Source organism: Psammomys obesus, unplaced genomic scaffold (genome assembly GCF_907164565.1).
Source record: "Psammomys obesus unplaced genomic scaffold, mPsaObe1.curated_primary_1811, whole genome shotgun sequence".
In the NCBI taxonomy this organism is placed as follows: Eukaryota; Metazoa; Chordata; class Mammalia; order Rodentia; family Muridae; genus Psammomys; species Psammomys obesus.
The window spans coordinates 1-19,246 of record NW_026595755.1 but is presented as its reverse complement, the minus strand read 5'-3'; the positions used below and the strand labels follow the sequence as shown (position 1 = coordinate 19,246).

Here is a 19,246-nt window from a genome sequence, read left to right as displayed (position 1 = left end):
CAAGTGCTGAGATCATGGGCACAAAGCACCACACACACCTGATATAATTACTTAGCTCATAATTAGCTAGGCGAGATGAAGCCCATTCTTAGGGTGGTGATCCACAGCCTAGACCCAACTATCGGAACACCAGGTGTTTCTGTCCCTGAAGCTGTTTCCTTGACAAAAGACACATGATTCCTCTTCCTTTCCTGTCCTAAACGATGGCCAAGGAACCAAAATGTTAAACTATGTCAAGAGAGATTTTCAGCTTCACATTGTCCCTTAGATTTTGGTGGTTGAGGAAAAGCCAGTGCTGCCTGCCTGTTTATAGTCATCTCTGATTCCTGTCTTTATGAGCAGTGTTCTCCTCTGTGTAGCTAGCTGTTCAGGAGACTTGAGTTTCTCTTTCTACCTCACTTCCCTCCATGAACATTGTCAGCTGCCATTTTTAGATGTCTATTTAAATATAACATGTAAAGGAGCATTGTTCAGATAGAGTAACCAAGAGAAGGAAGGGAAGGAAGGAAGGAAGGAAGGAAGGAAGGAAGGAAGGAAGGAAGGAAGGAAGGAAGGAAGGAAGGACAGATGGATAGGTGGACAGATGGACAGACAGAGAAAGAAAGGAAGGAAGGGAGGAAGAAAGAAGGGAAGGAAGGAGCAGGGATGGGGGAGGGAAGGAAGAAGGAAAGAGCCTATAGCTTATGTTAAGGTTAAGCCTAGTTATCTGAGGAGGTAAGAGTTTACAGGGGATAGTAAGCCTATTATAGAGTGTTATGGAGTTTCTTCATGTTAAGAAAGCAATAATATATAGGTGTGACAAAGGATCACATACCTAACACCATTTTTCAAGTCTATGAGGATGCAAAAAGCTATATACAATCAGCAGAGATGAAAGTTACAGCATTGAATTTGGGTCTTTTTCTGGGCTAGCTGCTTGCCTGATAGCACTTTCTTAAAACACAACGGCAATGAACCACAGCTTCCACTCAGCCACTTGATTCACCAGGGTAATCCACTGGGTATTCCCCAGGACACTGTGTTGCTAAGAAACTGTGTTGCTAGGACACCATGCTGCTAAACCCAGGATGTATGGTAGATTACATATATCATTTCCAAGTGGCAATATTTTTAGCTTATGATGGGCTTATCAGGCTGTGGCATCAAGTTCAGGGTCAGCTGTTGTACTCTGCTGCCCATACAAGATGACTTGGAAGAGAGCAAAAGATGCTGAGATGAAGGTAAATTGCCCTCCTTTGTACATCCCAGGTAGTGGTGTGGCAGGCAGCTCGCTCACAATCAGTGCTCACTACCTATGTGAGGCAGGATGATGTACTGAGTTGCTTTCAGATGGCTAAGGGGGAAAAATGAGAAACTCCCGGGCCCTGGGTTTTATAACTTTTCTTCAGGGCTGTCTTTGTTCCTGTTCTCTGGTTTCTTCCCTCATTACTCATCCCCTCCATGTTCGAATATATAGAAGCTGATTGCTCTCCTGTGACAGTGGTGAGGGTGCTGTGTGTGACCAAGAGCTGGGAACAGTGAAGATAGCTCTTGTCTCTTCCTGACAGTCCGAGGCTGTGAATAAACTGCCTCAAAGAACCACTCAGTTACCAGGGTCTCTCGCTGAAAGACATGTTTGGAAGAAACGTTTTGTCTTAGATTCATTTTGTTTGTTTGGGGTGGGGTCACACACGCCACTGTGTATGTGTGGGAGGTCAGAGGACAACCCCAGGAAGTTGGCATTGAACTTATGTTGTCGGGCTTGGTTGCAAAGTTCCCTTTACCCACTGAGCTGTCTCACTAGCCGTACTAATGAGTATGTCATCAATATAACATGAGTTTTTAAATCGAAAACAAAACCCTAGCCTCCTGAGATACATCCATATGCAGCATGGACAGCCCGCTCATGGTGCCTAAAGGGGATTGTTTCCAAGATACCCAACCCCTTCCCATCCTGAGCTCCATGGGTACTCAAGTCCCTTACATAAGTGTCATACTATTTGCATAGAACCCGTGTGAAGCATCCACATGCTCTAGGTAGACTACTCTTACCTAATGTCACATAAATGCTGTGTAAATAACTTTTATATTAGAAAATCCTATATGCAAAAACATATGCAAAAAAAAAAACCCCACAAACACTATATCTATTCAGCATACACAGTTTCAAATGGTACCGAAACCCCTAGGATAAAGGTTGACTGTGTGCAGTATTTGAAGGAAAACAGTCGGTAACTTTTACTACTCTCACAAGAACTCATGCCTCAGATAGGTTAACTGAAAAAAAAAAAAAAAAGGCTTAGAAGAGTTGTATCAAACTAGTTGTGTATGTGTTTTGCTCTAGAATCTTGGGTAAGCCTTTTTTTTTTTTTTTTTTTTTTTTTTTTTTAGGAAAATGGGCCAAGTACAGAAATGCCAGCTCTTTTTAAAATCTGGAATCAGTTCAGAGGCTCTTTTCCTTGAATTATCACACCTCCTTTTAGCCTCCTTAGCTGCAGTTTTTAGGTACCCGAGTTAGAATCCGTATGCGTAGCTCCCAGTTCCTGCCTCTGGCAGCTGAGCTGTGCAGGCATTCCATCCCCAGTACAGAAGCACAGCCTTTCCATGTGCATGAACTGATAAGCCATCACGCAGGCGCAGGGGTCAGAGGTTATTGTACAGTGAGCCAGCCTTGCACAGCTGGCTCTGTCTGAACTGTAAAAGCCCACCTGCCCACAGTAGAAGATCTCCTTACACACTGCAGTTTTTCCTTGAATTCCTGTGAACTGTTCAACTGATCTGAACTCTAACAATATTCATTCTTTCTCTCTCTCTCTCTTGCTCACTTGCTCGCTCATTAACTACCCTGTGTAAATGGCTTGCATCAGATTTGATTTTAGTAATAAAGTAGTATCAAGTTAATGCTATGAAAGTGGTTGTTATATAGTACTATCTAAGAATAAAGAAAAGTCACAAAATAAATGTGAACCCACCCTTGTATACCTATTCAGGCCCCTCATTTTTAAAAATTATTCTTGATCCCCAGGTACGTGAGTCCATATATGTGAATAAACAGAATAGATCCATATATCTTGGGATAAACAGGGTTGACTATCGGTGTGTCTTAGTTATGGCTTCTATTGCTGCGATGAAATACCATGATTGAAAGCAAATTAGGGAGGAAAGGGTTTATTTGGCTTCCAGGTCGTAGTCCTTCATTGGACAGGAGCTCAAGCAGGGCTGAAACCTGGAGGCAGGAGCTGATGGAGAGGCCGTGGAAGGATGCTACGTACTGGCTTGCTTCCCATGTCTTGCTCAGCCTGCTTTCTTACAGAACCCAGGACCACCAGCCCAGGGATGGCCCCACCCACAATGCACTGGGCCCTCCCCCATCTATAACCAGATCTTATGGAGGCGTTTTCTCAATTAAGGTTCCATCCTTTCAGATAACTCTGTTTTGTGTATAAAGTTGATATAAGACTAGCCAATACAGTGTGTGATAGTGAAAAGAAGAAAATTAATTCATTAACTTCCACTCATCGCTGAAGACACCAACCCTCTGATATTAGCATAGTGTTTTCAGAACACCCTAGCTTTGTCACACTGTGTTTGATTTCTGGTATCCATCTTGGTGTCATAGGAGACTCCCAAGCCAAATTGTATGGCTGCAGCTGTTACAGCCACAGAAGCCTCTTTTATTGTTCTAAAAATAAATTTAATTGTTAGTTACTTCTATACAATGTGTGTATTAATTGATACAGTCAAAAAACCTTTACAGGAATTTGTATGTCCAGGTTGCTGCTAGCTAAAAGGAAATAGAGAGATAGGTGTCCCCCACAGGGGTGTCTTCCCGCATATGGCAACCCAGAAGGGCCCAAGATGGACACCTCCTTAGGGTTAGTCTTAAAGTAAAACATTGTATTAATTGCCTGCTGCTTTTTCTGAGAATTTTGGCCCTCTGGACCAATTCTGAGAACATCATCACAAAGGGGTGTTAGTGGCATAGGGCACAGAAGTGGGTATGCCTTGGACGGTAATCAGAGTGGGCCGGACAGAAGGGCCACTCAAATCAAAATGCTAATAGAAGTGACGAATAAGGGATATCCCCCCAGAGTGAGGCTTACTGTGACACAGATGAGGGTGATCACGACCCTGGGACCAGTGGCCTCTCTTGGGAGGGCGCTAGCAAGTCAGTGTTCCCTTATTCATACCATAGAACCAAACCCCTTTGGCAGGTCACAACTTTCTTCATCTTGGCTCCAATGCCGGGCATATACAGATGCTTCTCAAAGACTGCCATCCTGGTAGCTTTCCAAGCACCTGCCTCCTAATATTCCCCTACTTGTTCTGAATGGGCTTACGGTTCCATCTGGAGGAAGGACGGTTATTTTTAAAGCTATGCATTTGTGTAGTGAGTGTCCAGCACTAGGTGGAATGCATGTGTTTGTTGGGGGCCCCAAGCTTCTTGACCAGGCTCCACTGATAGAGAGGTGTTCGACGAGGGCCTTTGAAGGAGGTGGTCATTGTTTGTTGAGAAGACGTACTCCCCCTAGAAGCCATTCCCTCTGGATTGCATTTCAAAGTGGCTGGGAGATAGTTCTAAATCCAGTTTCAGGCGAACCTGCCTTTGGTTGACTTGCACCCAACAGGCTCCTTCCTGCGTGTTGCAGGCCTGTCTTTGCAACGGTTTCTTTCCACCGTCCCATTCTCCTCTTTCACTGCAGGTAGCTTTCCCGGCCTTCGTTGGCATTAGAAACAGGTAGTTTTCACAGACACAAATTTTCAGAGAGTGAAGCGCCATCTTATTCTGTTATATTTACGTATACTATTCCTGAGAGAGTTCTCCAGGCTACGGCCTCAACTAGCTTGAGAACACTTAGAAACTTTGTGTCTTTGCTGCATGGTTCTCATGGAGAAAAGCATGCTCTTAGCACAAGTTAGGGTGTACCTTAAGCATGGGAAGTCAGTAACTGAAAACTTAGCAGCCCACTGAGGAAGTGTGGAAACAGAAAATGTGCCCCATGCATTGGGAAGCTATCAAGCGAGGTATTGGCTCTGATAAACACGGGAAAATGGAATCAGTGGTGGACTTTGGTAGAGAGAGAGCAGCTGGCTCCTCCTAATGTGCTGCCCAGGACACTGTAGGGTTTTCCTTGGAGACTGTGTATTGATTTAAGGTGGCCACATTTCATGAGAAATTATTCATCTCAATTCAGCATAATTTAGGATATCTCAAAAGGGATAAATCTCTGTGCTTTGAACTTTTTTTATTATTATTATTGATGTGTGTTTGCCTGCATGTCAGTATGTGCTCAGTATGTGTGCCTGGTGCCCAGAGGCCAGATGAGAGCATCGGATCTTCTGAATCCAGAGTTAAAAATGGTTGTGGGCTACCATATGGGGGCCGGGACTTGAACCTGGATCCTCTGCAAGAGCAGCCAGTGTTCTTAACCTCTGGGCCAAAGAGTTTGCCCTATTCCTCTTGACTTGTTAGAAAATGTTATTAGTGTTTTCCATACCAGCATTAAAACAGTCTGGTAGCTTTTCCCCTTGCTTTGTATCATTGGTCATGTAGCTGTACCAGGTATCTTGGCAATCTTTGTCATCACAGTGCTTTTTCTTCTTCTTTTTTTTTTATAGTCTGATGCCAACGCAAGTTACTTGAGAGCAGCTCGGGCAGGGCACCTGGAAAAGGCCCTTGACTACATCAAAAATGGAGTGGACATCAACATCTGCAACCAGGTCAGCTGTGGTTCGTAGTTGCTGGGTGCTTTCCTTAGAGCTCTCAGATCCCTTGAAAGCGTTTGTTAAATATTAGCGAGGTTTTTCTCAATTTGTCGGGAGGTTGGTTTTTGTTGTCATTACATTGCGTCAGCCCAGTCTTATCGTATTAGTCTCTGTCAAAGGGATGCCAGGGACTGCAGGAATATAGTGGCTGTTGGCTCCCAATACTTAGTAAATAATGGGCCGCCCTCCCCAGTTTTCATATCTGAGGAGCCTGGGGGGGGGGGGGCTGTGGACTGTGGAGAACATTGTTTTCAATTTGCTTTCTTTTCACTTCCCATCAGAACGGGTTGAATGCACTCCATCTTGCTTCCAAAGAAGGCCACGTGGACGTGGTCTCTGAGCTGCTACGGAGGGAAGCCAACGTCGATGCAGCCACAAAGGTCAGTGTCGTGGGCTCAATGTTCTGGCTGCTACCTGCCTAGTTCTGTAAAGGGTCAACCCCCAGTAAGAAGGGTACCATTCTCACGCTGGTCATCAGCCCCATCACCTCTGCGCCACAGAGGCACTGAGCAGGCTGTGAGCTCATAGATCTTGCCTCTCGTTTCACAGAAAGGAAACACAGCCTTACACATCGCATCTCTGGCTGGGCAAGCGGAAGTGGTCAAGGTCTTGGTTACGAATGGAGCGAATGTCAATGCACAATCTCAGGTGAGCTCACACAGCTGTATTGCAAAGGACTTTGACCGTCACTTACCAATAAGACTTCTGGACTAAGAATTTGCTTGAATTACAGGTCAGCCAAGGGCACATCACTTGCAAGTTTATTTTTTTTTTCACGTAGTTATTGGTGTTCATTGGGTTTCTATGTATCTTCATTTACAGTTCGTGTTTTGAGAGGTAGAATTTTCAACCATGGTCCACCTGTGAAAGGCTGTGGCTGGCAGTCACGCACGAAAGTGCATCAGCTGTTTGAAATGGGGTCTTTTACACTGTTTATGATGCCATATGATCCTGAGGGTCCAGTCTCAGTGCTGCTAGTTTACATGGGAGATGAGGACACACATAAGCAAGAAAAAGCTAGTGACTTTTCAGAGTACATGGTACTTGATTAGTTGGGCCCTGCTTAATCCCTCTTTACTAAGAAAGGCAGCCTTGTCAAGTTCTGAAACAGATAAAATACAGAACAAAACCAAAAACTCAGAAAGTCCCCAAACTTTAAAATGTGGAAACTATTTCTGCTGAATATAAGTCCCCTTGTCATTTCCGTAGACACTCATATGAGGTCCTAGAAAGAGCACCATAGACTACTTACCATCTTAATCTTAGTCTTTGAATCTAACAGAACTAGCTCTTCTACTTTACTGGTTTAAAACAGCAGGTACTCATTGTCCAATCCTTGGCTTTCTTGCAGTTTCCATCACAAGTCATGTAGCAAAGCAAACATATTGTAAGACAGCAGCGTCGGACAGAGAACAGCCTCTTTTGCCCTATTTCTTTTGCAGCATCTGTCCCTTGTCAGTGACTCCACCGGGCTGAAGGGCATTGATCCAGGATTGAGTGAAGTGGGGAAGTTGATGTTAGAGGATTTGGGGACCACTGGTTACATTGTGAGGATCAGATTTCCCAGCAGCCTTGGGATGAGAAGCCTGGGAAGAATTAGGTTGGGTTCCTGGTGGGTGTTTGATGTGAGAATAAACTGAAAATCAAAAGATTAAGTGACAAAAAAAAAAAAATGCGATTTGAGTGCTTAAGGGTCTCTTGCAAGATTCATGCTGTGTAACATAGAAAGTAATGAGGAAACGAAGGAGTCATCATTTTATTAGGAAAGATCAACTTTGTCACTTTTCCCCCCACAAAATCACATTTCATTTAGTCTTTTGGGATTAAACCCAAAGCCCTGTATATGCCAGGCAAGTGCCGTGCTGATGGGCAACTGCCCCACCCTTTCATTTAGTCCTTTTTCATTTTGAAAAACTGCCTCATGATTATTGTTACCACTTGCTAGACAATTCATATGAGCTCACATTTACAAATCTGTCTTTGACCTTTGAGGAAAAGTCTCAACACATTTGAAAAAACAAATTTATAGCCAGGCGGTGGAGGCACAAACCTTTAATCCCAGCACTCAGGGGCCAGAGGCAGGTGGATCTCTGTGAGTTCAAAGCCAGCCTGGTCTACAGAGAAAATTCCAGGACATCGAGCACTACACGGAGGAACTGTGCCCTGAAAAACAAACAAATAAACAAAACCAAACAAATTTATCATACCCGTTTAGACTTTTGTCATATTGTCTGTGAGAGTTCACTTTGAATAGTAATGCTTTTCCAGAAAGGAAGGATGTAAAGTTAAAGTTCAGCAAATGGTAACTAGTCAGCTATGAAAGGAAAAGAAAAATGTGTGCTTTAAGATATTTTTAGTTACATTTATTTTTGTGGAGGAGGGTGCATGTGTGTGAGCTAGGGCACGCATGTGGAAGTCAGATGGCAACTTGCAAAGTCTCTTCTTTCCTACCGCCACGCCAGTTCCAGGGATCCAACTCAGGTCATCAGGACTGACAGCAAGCACTTTTACCTGCTGAGCCATCTCAGTGGTCTGCATCATGCTTTCAAGCTGGTTTTTTTTTTTTTTCACACCCAAGAAATATCACTATAATTTTTGTCTGCTGAAAAGTAGCTAGCAGAAAGCAGTGAGCTGTGAGGTAACAGGGGAAGTTTTTACTGTTTCTAATTGGAACATCTCCTTCAAATCTTGCACACATTCCTGATTATGTCCAAGGGCCGCCGCAGCTATAAACCTGCCCGCACGAAGTGGAAGAGCTGTGGTTGAGATGAATGAAGCCCAAATCCGTTCTAATTTGAATTTATACACGTTCCACACGGATGAGGCAGTGAGAGAGAGAATGAGGCCTGTGAGTTCCCTCTCTTGCAGCTGTGCTCAGGAATGCCCCGTCTCACACTGCACAGCACAGCGCTTGTCCTCCCTCTGAAAACCTGTCCCCATGTGCCTTCTGAGCTTTACCATGCTGTGACTTCAAGGAGCGGTGAGGTGACCGTGCTCGGGAACCAGAATTTTGTTTGACAGTTCCCTGTAGCAGGGACTTTGCAAAGACCACAGGGTAACAAGGGCATGAAAGAAGATTAAATTCAAGCTGAAACTGTGGCTCAGTGAGCAGAGTGTACTCTTAGCATGCATGGAGCATCCCTGGGCTCCATGATGGCATCACACAAACTGTGCATGGTGGTTCGTGGTTTCTAATCCCAGCATTTGGGAAGTGGAGGCAGAAGGATCAGAACTTCAAGGTCACTTTTGGCTACAGAGCAAGCACAAGGCCAGACTACCTAAGACTGTTTCTTTAAAACAAACAAACAAACAGACAAACAAAACATTTCTTTAAACAGATTTTATTCACGTACTAACACAAGAACCATGGAAATATTCACATTCAAGAAAGACAGGCCAGGAACGTAGGAACATAGCCATAATCTCAGTACTTGGGAGACTGAGCAGGCGGATTCTAGATTGAGGAGGAAGAGGGGAAGGGAGGGAGGGTGGTAGGTCTCGAAGTGAAAGTTCAGCTTTAAATTGTTTCTCAAGATGTAAGAAATAGTTAAATGACCACTTCCACCCTCATGGTGGAAGGAGAGGGCTTGACTCTCACAAGTTATCCTCTGATCATGACAATATGCGCGCACACACAACAATACTAATAACAATAGTAATGTAATAATAACAATAACCACATCTTTCTTTAAACTCTTTAAAATGAAATAATTGAGAATTCCTTCCCCTCCATCAATCTTAATAAAAATGACATAGCCCAGTATTGGAATTCTGTTCTTGTGTATTTGGACACTATAACTACAAGTATAGGCCTGGTTTTTGTGTTTGTTTGTTTGTTTGTTTTGTTTTTATCTTTAACTCTATTTTGGTTGTGAGCCTAGCTTTTCCTGGCTGAGATCTCTCTCCCACCCTAGGTTTTTACTTTAAATGAGTTTTGGTCGTTGCCTTGATCTCATGTCTTAACGGTTACTTACTCTTCCTTGAATGGCTTTACATTCCCATGACCTCTTTGCTCTACCTTAGAAAAAAATTTGGCTGGGGAGAAGGCTCAGCAGGAAAAGAGTTGGGATTCTCAGCACTCCCATAAAAGCCGGGTGAGCATGATAGTCTACCTGGAACCCCAGCACATAGGACGGGTAGCATTGAATACCCAGAGCAAGCTGGCTAACTAGAGTAGCCTAGACACACACACACACACACACACACACACACACACACACACACACACACCCCATTGGCTAACTGAATTGTACTTAAAAAGAACTCATTCCTTTTTAACTCCTTGGTATTTTGTACTCAATACAACACTAACGCATAGTTCTAACCGCTCCAGACAAAGAAACTGCACAGTAAAATAGTTGGCTTTCCTCTTCTCTCTCATCCTCGTCTGCCTCCAGAGGAATAGCTGACTGTGCTTGTCTGGGCAGGCTCTGTCTCCGGTAGTATTTTGGCTATGGTTATATTTTGAATGAACAAGTTTTCTTACTTGTGCTAACAAAGGCAAAATACCTCAAGTCAGACATATTCTTGGATACCCTTGAGGGTTTCTTTACCCCACATCCAGATATCCCCAGCATTAAAGGAGACAAGAGTCTCACAGTCAAACAGGTAGCTGTCTGGTCTAAATGACCCCTGACTTTTGACCTTTAATCTGACTTTCACAGAACTTAGTGTCATACAGGATTCAGCAAAATACTTTACAGTATGTAATAGCTGGTCACAATGTATAGAAACTTTCCATCAGGGAAAGAAATATTCCTCAGATACGGGGTATTTTTTTTTCTTTCACTTCACCAGGTTGGGTGTGAGGGAGAATGCTTTCATGCTCTCTGCAAAATTGTTAGTCTGCAGATTTGCGTGCGTATAATAGCCCCAGTGTAAACACTAAGGGCAGAAGGTTTTGGAGATAAAAGAGAAAATCAGACTTTAAATAGCACAGTGACTGCACCTTAAGTAGCTTGTCCCCTGGGGACTTACATCTATTGTTGACACAGAGAAGAAAATGTGAATTGAGCTCCAGTATGTTCTTGTTTTTACCAGGTTTGTTTTGAACCTTTTCTAATTTTGAAACAAATATGAAAATAGAGAAGGAAATCTGGTCATCCCCTGAGTCTAAGCGTCTTTTCACCAACAAGTGTGGGAGCTGTAGGCTACCCCAGGGTGATGCAGTGAATTATGAGAAGTGCCATATGTCTCTAGGCTTGAATCTAGTGGCACAATTTTTAGTCAGTCTCTTCAAAAGATATTTATAAGTTCATTATTAATTAATATATAAATATATTATATTGTCTTTTATCCTATTATATATGATTACATATAACAATATATCAAGATATAACATATTATGATATAATATATAGAAATATATAATAATTATGATTTAATATATTAAAATATAAAATAATACATAGGAATTGAAGATATTTGAATTAAAGGAGCAAAAATGAACTTCAGCATAAGAAATTTCCAAAGACTTTATTGGCTTTGTATTGGGGCTGAGAGCAGAAGGCTAACGAGGAGACAGAAAGTTCTGGAAAATAAACAGTGGAGGGCAGGAGAACCCTGCCAGAGTCCAAAAGTAAAGAGCCTTTTGATTCCATCCCTGGAGGTTGGGAATGGGGACTGGTGAGGACACAGTTCAGGAGAGAAGATTAAAAGGCACTGGTCTATACCATCATTAGGAAGGAAGGAACAGGCCCATCTATCTCAGTGTCCAGCCAACATAAGTCCTGCCTACAGAGCAGGGAAGAGAAATTCATCAAGACAAGATAAACAAGACATTGTCAGCCAAGGGAGAAATGGATGAGTGCGATTGACCATCACTAAGGCAAACTAAAATGCGCATATCAAATGCTTACTTTAAAATCAGAAGGTACATTGGGTGAGATAGTTTTCATTATACCACGATGTCGTACGTGAAAAATAAATAGAAGTTTAGCTGGGCTCATAATTGCTAGAGTATTGTTTAGGGACGCTGAAACTAGGCAAAACTTCATGCCAGACCACCTGTGACTGAACCCAGCTGCTCACCTCAAGGTGGCTATAAAGCAGAAGGAAATGAGAAAGAGGCGAAGGAACCCCTTCTGATGACCTGCTTCCTCTTCCTCTCACCAGCCCCTACCCCGAGACTTCCCACCACCTCCCAAGAACGCCATCAAAACAAATCTCTAATGAGTTCATCAGTTGATTACATAAGAGCTCTTATGATCCAATCACTTCTCGGAACCCTCCAAACATTTAAATAGGAACCAACTCTTCCACCATAACCCCTGAGGGGACATTTGATATTAAAACTGTAACATTCTTGAGAGAGAGAGACAAAGAGAGAGAGAAGCACAAAAACATTTTATCAGCATGGATAGCAAAAAGAGCATTAATACCCTTAGGGCTACATACTGTGTGATCTCATTTATATGAAATGTCCAAAGTAAACATAGCCATAGAAACAGAGCAGAGGTGGACGGTTGCCAAGGTTACAGAAAAAGGCAGATGCTGGTACCAACAGGTGCAGGATGAGGGCTTAGTGGGGCTGCTATTGTCCCAGTTCTGTGAGTACACAGTCCCTACTAAACTGTATAAGAATGAGCTTTATACAATAAGAATCAAGTGTCAATAAGCAAGTATTTTTAGGAATCAAAAAGCGAACAGGAATGTGACTTTTGAAAAAGACCGGTTCCTCAGGTACTAGTGCCAGAAAGGCAAGCCCACAACAAAAGAGGTAGCCAGGCACAGTGGGATGGCGTGTACGTGACCCCAACACCCAGGAGGTAGAAAATGGGTAGTTCAAGGCTAGCCTCATCTATTTAGTAGATTCTACGCCAACCTAGGGTACATGAGACCTTGTCTCCAAGAAAAGGAAGTGGGACAGCTGTGGTAGGAAGCAGTTATACTCAGCCATGCTATTTCGCATATGAGCTTTCCTTTCTTTGATCTGTGAAATCACATCTGGCATGTATTTGAAGTAATTTGAGGTTAAAATAATTTCCTTCCCAAGCTGGAACTGTTTGAAATGCCTACTTTTATATGAAAATAGTACATCTTTATTTGCAAGAGATGATTGATGCTTGGAAGATAACAGCTGAATACATTCTCTTCTGTATCCTTGTAACAGCTAGTAAAATATTTTATTCATGGTAATACCGCAACACGGTTCATGATACATGTATATGCTTGTTTGCCTACGGTGCGTAAATTGCTATAAGTTTTTTTTAAGACTACTGACTATGAATACTCTATATCCTTATGTGATGAGCAGTCTAACTGTGATTATGATCACGAATCACATTTAAATCATGAGCATGGTATAGGCTGCCACGCTCCGTTCCCTGATGACTATGAATGCTTACAACGAAGGGAGGATTCTAGAAGTCATTTTATGTGAGCGCTGCTTGGAACAAACATGCTCAGTACTAGCTTGGCAAAGCGGCCCACACGGTTCTTGCTTCTTCTTTTGCAGAATGGCTTCACGCCGTTGTACATGGCGGCCCAGGAGAACCACCTGGAGGTCGTCAGGTTTCTTCTGGACAATGGTGCCAGCCAGAGCCTGGCCACAGAGGTGAGCACTATCCGTTCTTCCATAGTTTCGTTCATGTGGTCAAAGGGCTTTTGGTAAGCCTAGAGTTGAGAACTTTCTCACTAGGATTTCAGTGGCTGTTGCTGTTGAGTGCTTAACGTGTTAGCTCTTTTATAAGATGCCCTAGAAACTCTATTTTTAATCTTTAAGAATTCTCTCATCGCACAGATATTCTTTATCTGCTCAAGTGCCCGGTCTACCCTATGATTAAGCTACCATTTTAATTTTTAACATGTCTTATTAATAATAATTTTTGTTTCTTAATAATCTTGCCTCCAAGGAAACCATTGTTTTGAAATATCATTTTAATGAATATTAACTGTAAATGTGTAGTTTTTTTCAGATTAGTGTTAGGCTAATTATGATAATTGAATGAATATACATATATATAAAGTTAACTAATTATATTTAATACTTTATATTTCCAAATAAAACTATTACACATGTTTAGCTACCAAATAACAGCAGTATTTGTGTGGGGGTGAGGAGACTATCTTCTACAGTCTTGAATAGAAGAATTACTTTAAAAAAATAAAAGGTGATTTAAGCCTTTGGTACTGTTTTAGGAAATGTAAGTTTTTAGTCTGTCTACGGGCACTGTCATCACTGATTAAGTGTGTCACTCAATCTCTTTCTCGTAGTAAAGAACTGATACTTGCACATTCTTCATTTTTAATTTCAATGATGAATGCTAGGGGATAGTGTCTAGCTCACCACAAAGCCACCACTCTGGCCAGGAGGCCGGTGTGGCTGCTAAGGGGAACAGGAAGAAATGACAAGAGACTAGATATTTCCTTACCGAGCTTTTGAGATCATTCCTTCCTGAAAAACCAGCAAATGAATGACGAGACAGTTCCTAAAGAAAGACAGACAATGACCAATGGGACGTGAACTCTAATCAGGTGAAGAAGAAAATCCACTCTTTAGACCTTGAGTTTAAAGGGGAAAACATTATGGGGAGGGCACCAGAATTTTATTAGTACTGAATAATAAATGTTATTTAATTATTTGTTTATTATGTTTTATTATTAAATATAAATATTAATAAATTATTTTGTTGTTGACATTGAGAAGCGGTGCAACACTTGTGCTGAGCAGCCAGGGCCTTCCCAAAAGTTAATGCTTATGTCATTTGCCGGCAAGACTGGATGCTACAGATACATTAGAGAAGATTTAAAAATAGCATGCGGGACTGTTGGTGTAATTAATATTAACAGTTTCCAAAAACTGAACAGTGCCTAAATATGTACTGATGGAGCAGCCAGCGGTAAATATCGGTATGCCTATCTGATAGTACGCTACCCAGCATTATTGAAAACGAGCAATACCACACGTCCTGAAAGAGCAATACGCCCAAAGCACCTTTTTACTGCTGCCTCACTTCTCACTTTATACCCTTCCATGCTGTTGGGCATTCATCCTGAGAATGAATATAGTATCTGAGAATATTCTTAAATCCAGTTAAGACATAGTTACTGGGAACTGAAGAGGTGGCTGAGGGTTCAATGCCACTGGCCACTGTGGGTGACTCACAGATATCTCTGACTCCAGTTTCAAAGGATCGGATGCTCTTTGCTGGCCTGTCTGGGCTCTGCATGCATAACGTTTCATTCTATCTATGTGCAAACAAAGCAGGCAATACACATAAAGTAAATATATCTTTAAAAAATAAGGGAGTAGTAAGTATTTTATTTTACTAGTTTAACTTTGCCTTTGTTTTGTTTTGTTCTCCTTTCTGCGATGAAGACCATAGCCGAAAGCAAACTAGGGAGGAAAGGGTTTGTTCCTCTGCACAGGTTATAAGTCCATCATGGAGAAAGTCAGGGCAGGAACTTGAAGATCGGAGTGGAATCAAAGGCCACAGAGAAAAGCTGATAACTGGCTTGCTCCCCAGGGCTTGCTCAGCTAGCTTGCTTATACAACCCATCTGCCCGCAAGAGGCTGGGCCCTCTACTCGAACAGACCAAATAGAACCAAAACCAGAGCTGCTGAGTTTAGCAATTAACATCTCAAGAGTGGGGGTCACTGGGTCCGTCACTGGCTTCTGCTAGAAGCAGGTTCTAATTGGTGCTGATCTCATTATCTGCTGTGTGTTTCTAATGCAAAGTATTTCCTGATGCATGGGCTCTAAAGCTTTACAGTTTGCACTAGTGAAGACAGAGCTGTTCATTATGACTCAAACAGACCTAGGCTGTCAGTCCTACTCTTATCCTGCTTCAGGGTTTTTTTTTTTAAGTGAGGTGCAGAGTTGACTCTTCAGAGGGTTTTTCTGTTATCTCTCTAGAGATAATGCATGGTTCATTCATCATACCTTTGTACCGATGAGTACACTTGGATGTTTATCTTTATGAAAATGAATGTTGGAGGCCACTCACGTATATAAGAAGCAATCTTTTTGAATTATGTTATGATGCAGTCTATACTTCGCATGCAGAAGGGGGAAGCTGTGATTCCATCTTGCTCACCTCCTGCTTCTGTCCTGCCTCACTGAAAATGATAGAAGTGTCCTTTTCTTTCTTATTTTCTTGGATAGTAGAGTTGAGAGAAACAGGTAGCCAGGTCCTGTAGAAAAGTGCATAGAGGTGGGAACTGAATACAGAGAGGAGGGAGAGGTCATCTCAGGAATGGAGGTACCTAGTAGGAAATGCTGCACACACCCACAGTTAGCGGGGAAACTCATGGATGGTATCCATATAGGAACAAACTGAGCAGAATCGTCCCTTACAGGCTTTGTCTGATATTTCCGACATTCTTGAATATGAATGTGGTGGTTTGTATTCAGTCCAGCAAGGATGGAGGAGGCATTTATCAATTTTCTAGCAAAGGAGTGAATGATGGAAGTCTTTGGAGTACCAACAAGCCCTTAGCATTCATACGCATAGTTCCCTCCTCTGCCCCACTGATGCTTTATTGACATATTTGTGCCAGAGGACTACAGAAATAACGGCAACCACAGTAAAAATGATGGGAAATGGAGAACATCATCTCTTTCCCTAGTAAAAGTCATTTTTAGTGTTCCTTCCGGTATACAGAGATGAAATCATGGTGGAAGTGCCACGTGAGCCATTCAAAGGGTGTTTTGTCCTATGTGTTCACACTCCAATCAGCAGCACTACTCCATGATTTACTGAACCTCCGTGGAATCTGTAGCTGTCTCCTCTTTGTCGTGTTCCAAGGGTAGACACAAAGTGTGCAGAATGTCCATGAATATGCAGATATAGTCTGACATTCCATTTCACTGAACTCCCGGAAGCAGAGGCCCCCCTCAGCTCAGCAGTGAGGAACACTGGGACGTATTGGGCAAAAAGCCAAAGTGCCATACAGAAGGATTAAGGCCTGTGGGGATCTGCTGCATGGCATGGTGATTGTAGTTAGAGCATGTTGGGTAGATCAGAGTGGCTGGCAGAACAAATTTCTAAAGCTCTCACCATAAAAATCTTAGTCATTTGACACTGAGCGTGGTGGCACATACCTTTAATCCCAGCACTCAGGAGGCCGAGGCAGGCAGATCTCTGTGAATTTGAGGCCAGCCAGGTCTACAAAGCAAGTCCAGGACAGCCAGGGCTATTACACAAAGAGAACCAGTCTCAAATAGCAAAAACAACAAAAGGCATTTGAGGTGATACATATGCTTACTAACTTAAATTCATTATTCCACTGTATTCATAAATTGTAACATCATATTGTCCCTATAAATACATGCAGTTATGATAACAAATTATTAAAGTCAGGTACTGCATGATGGCTGCTTATTTCCTCTCACTGGCTAAAGAAGCCAAGAGCCTATCCCATAGACCTTTCTTGAAGTGGTAATGGCCAAGTTCTACTCATCGCTTTCCTCCAAACATAGACTAGTTTGTAATGAATACTTACCCCATCTTTAAAGAATCAATGAGAAAGTTTACAACTCATTTAAAAATCTCCTTGGAAAACCCTGCCTAGATTTAACTTAGATACTGTCTCATAAAGATAGTTTTATATATACTGACATTTGGACATCATCCCAATTTTTTTTTCAATTCATCTATGATTAATAGCCTTTGAGAAAAAAAAACAAAAACCAAAAAAATTTCTTCTTCTTTGAGTACATATACATGTGTAATTATAAAAGTATATAAGTAACGGGTATATGCTTATGTGCTTTTAAATCTGCTGTCAGCATCGAAAACCCTAAACAATAACGTGGCCATCCCATTGCGTCGTGACTTGATAAGAAGGTACCCGCTTGACCAAGCTTGACCTGTTCTTCCGTTTGCAGGACGGCTTCACACCATTGGCTGTAGCTCTGCAACAAGGTCATGACCAAGTTGTGTCACTCCTGCTGGAAAATGACACGAAGGGAAAAGTGCGACTCCCAGCCCTCCACATTGCAGCCCGGAAAGATGACACGAAGGCGGCGGCTCTGCTCCTGCAAAATGACAACAACGCTGACGTGGAGTCCAAGGTAGGGCCCAGAGCACCCCAGCCTTTCCCATCCCTGCCTTAGGTCAGGCGGGCAACCTTCAGGGACACCCCGGCTCCCTCCCGGCAGGCTTGTGCCAAAAATAGGACTTCAGTAAAAGGAATGAGAGTGTGTGTCTATGCCAGCCAATGCAGTCACTCCCTGCCTCAACCTGAGAAGCCAGAGAATGCTGTCCATGTCGCCTTATGCATGCTAACAGGGAGGTCACCTCCAAAGAAAAAGGACTTCCACGCACTTACAGTCTCCTTCCTTTCCATATCACAAAAGGAATGTATTGAACCGCGCAGCTCAAGCATCCGGGCCAAGTTACAAAAAACGCTAGTGATAGTGAGCACGAACTTTCAAGGGTTTGACCTCTACAGCGGTAGGCAGCGCTGCCGGGGCAGCGGAGCTGTGGAAAGCATGCCGCAGAAAAAGAGCCACAGCCGAAGACTGCTATTGTCTTGCTTGGAAGTCTATGTGGGGGCAATGGGGCAACGGAGCAGGTCTCTGTGTAACCAGCCGTCCTTTGTGGAGTCTAGCTTTCTCCCTGCACCCGATTCCCTTTCCATCCTAGCTTTCATCTTCATCCCGTAGCCGTCATGAGCTTCCCGCCGTCCATGTCACCGAGTGAACTAACCGTTCATTTTTTCCTCCTCTTTGCCTCCCAATGTGTTAACCTAGATGGTGGTGAATAGAGCAACTGAGGTATATATATGTATCTGTCTTTTTTTTTTTTTTTTTTTTTTTTTTTGGTTTTGGGTTTGTTTTTTTCCCCCTTTGTATAACCGAGATCTGCTTCATCGCTTTCCATTTCCTAGGTTTGCTGCCTCATCCCCTCCCCCTCCTCTCTGCTTTGCCTTTTGTAGGCTAGAATCCTGCTTCCTCCCCCCCCCGACCCCTGAAGGAGCATGTGCCAGAGCAGGCGGCAGGTTGATTTGCCAGGGCTTTCTGCAGCTGAACTCGGCATTGGGAAGGAAGGTTTAGGAATCCTCGGGATGCCTATGGGTGTTATGACGAAGGCCCTCTGATGCTTCCGATGCTTATCGGCTTACCTGAAGCTGCAGACACCCCTGTCGCTCCACTCCTCCGGGACTCCAGTTAGGGTTCTGCATGACTTACCCTCCGTGGTGTCAGCGACAGGAGAGTGACTCAGAACGGTGCGCTCTGACCCACCTTCCATGAGAGGCAGCGATGGCTAGCATGGCTAAGAAGCTTGCTAACAAGCCACACATGCTTCACCACCTCTTCCAAGGTTACGATTTTGGGGGAGGGGGAGGTAGTGGATCGCTGCATGTTTGGCCTTTTTTAACAAAGTAAAACGACCACGGTAGAAGGGCATCCATGAGACTGTGTCGATGACTAGACAGGTTCACGAAAAGATGAGGGTCTTAATTCTTGGAGAAAAACATGATTTCCTTGATATAAAAATCACTCCCGGGGGGGGGGGGACTAGAAAGATGGCTCAGAGGTTAAGAGCAGTGGCT

At 43.0% G+C, this 19,246-nt stretch overlaps 1 protein-coding gene across 1 annotated transcript; it reads left to right on the top strand.

Annotated features, from left to right (window-relative positions):
• Positions 1–1,184: 1,184 nt before the first annotated feature.
• On the top strand, positions 1,185–17,762 carry LOC129685872 (ankyrin-3-like; the record flags this gene model as incomplete). Its single annotated transcript, XM_055619382.1, is given in 6 exon segments — positions 1,185–1,220; positions 5,599–5,700; positions 6,027–6,125; positions 6,295–6,393; positions 13,202–13,300; positions 17,577–17,762. Coding segments are annotated over 6 exon segments (621 nt in total), but the record flags the coding sequence as incomplete, so codon positions are not given.
• Between the last annotated feature and the right edge of the window lie 1,484 nt (positions 17,763–19,246).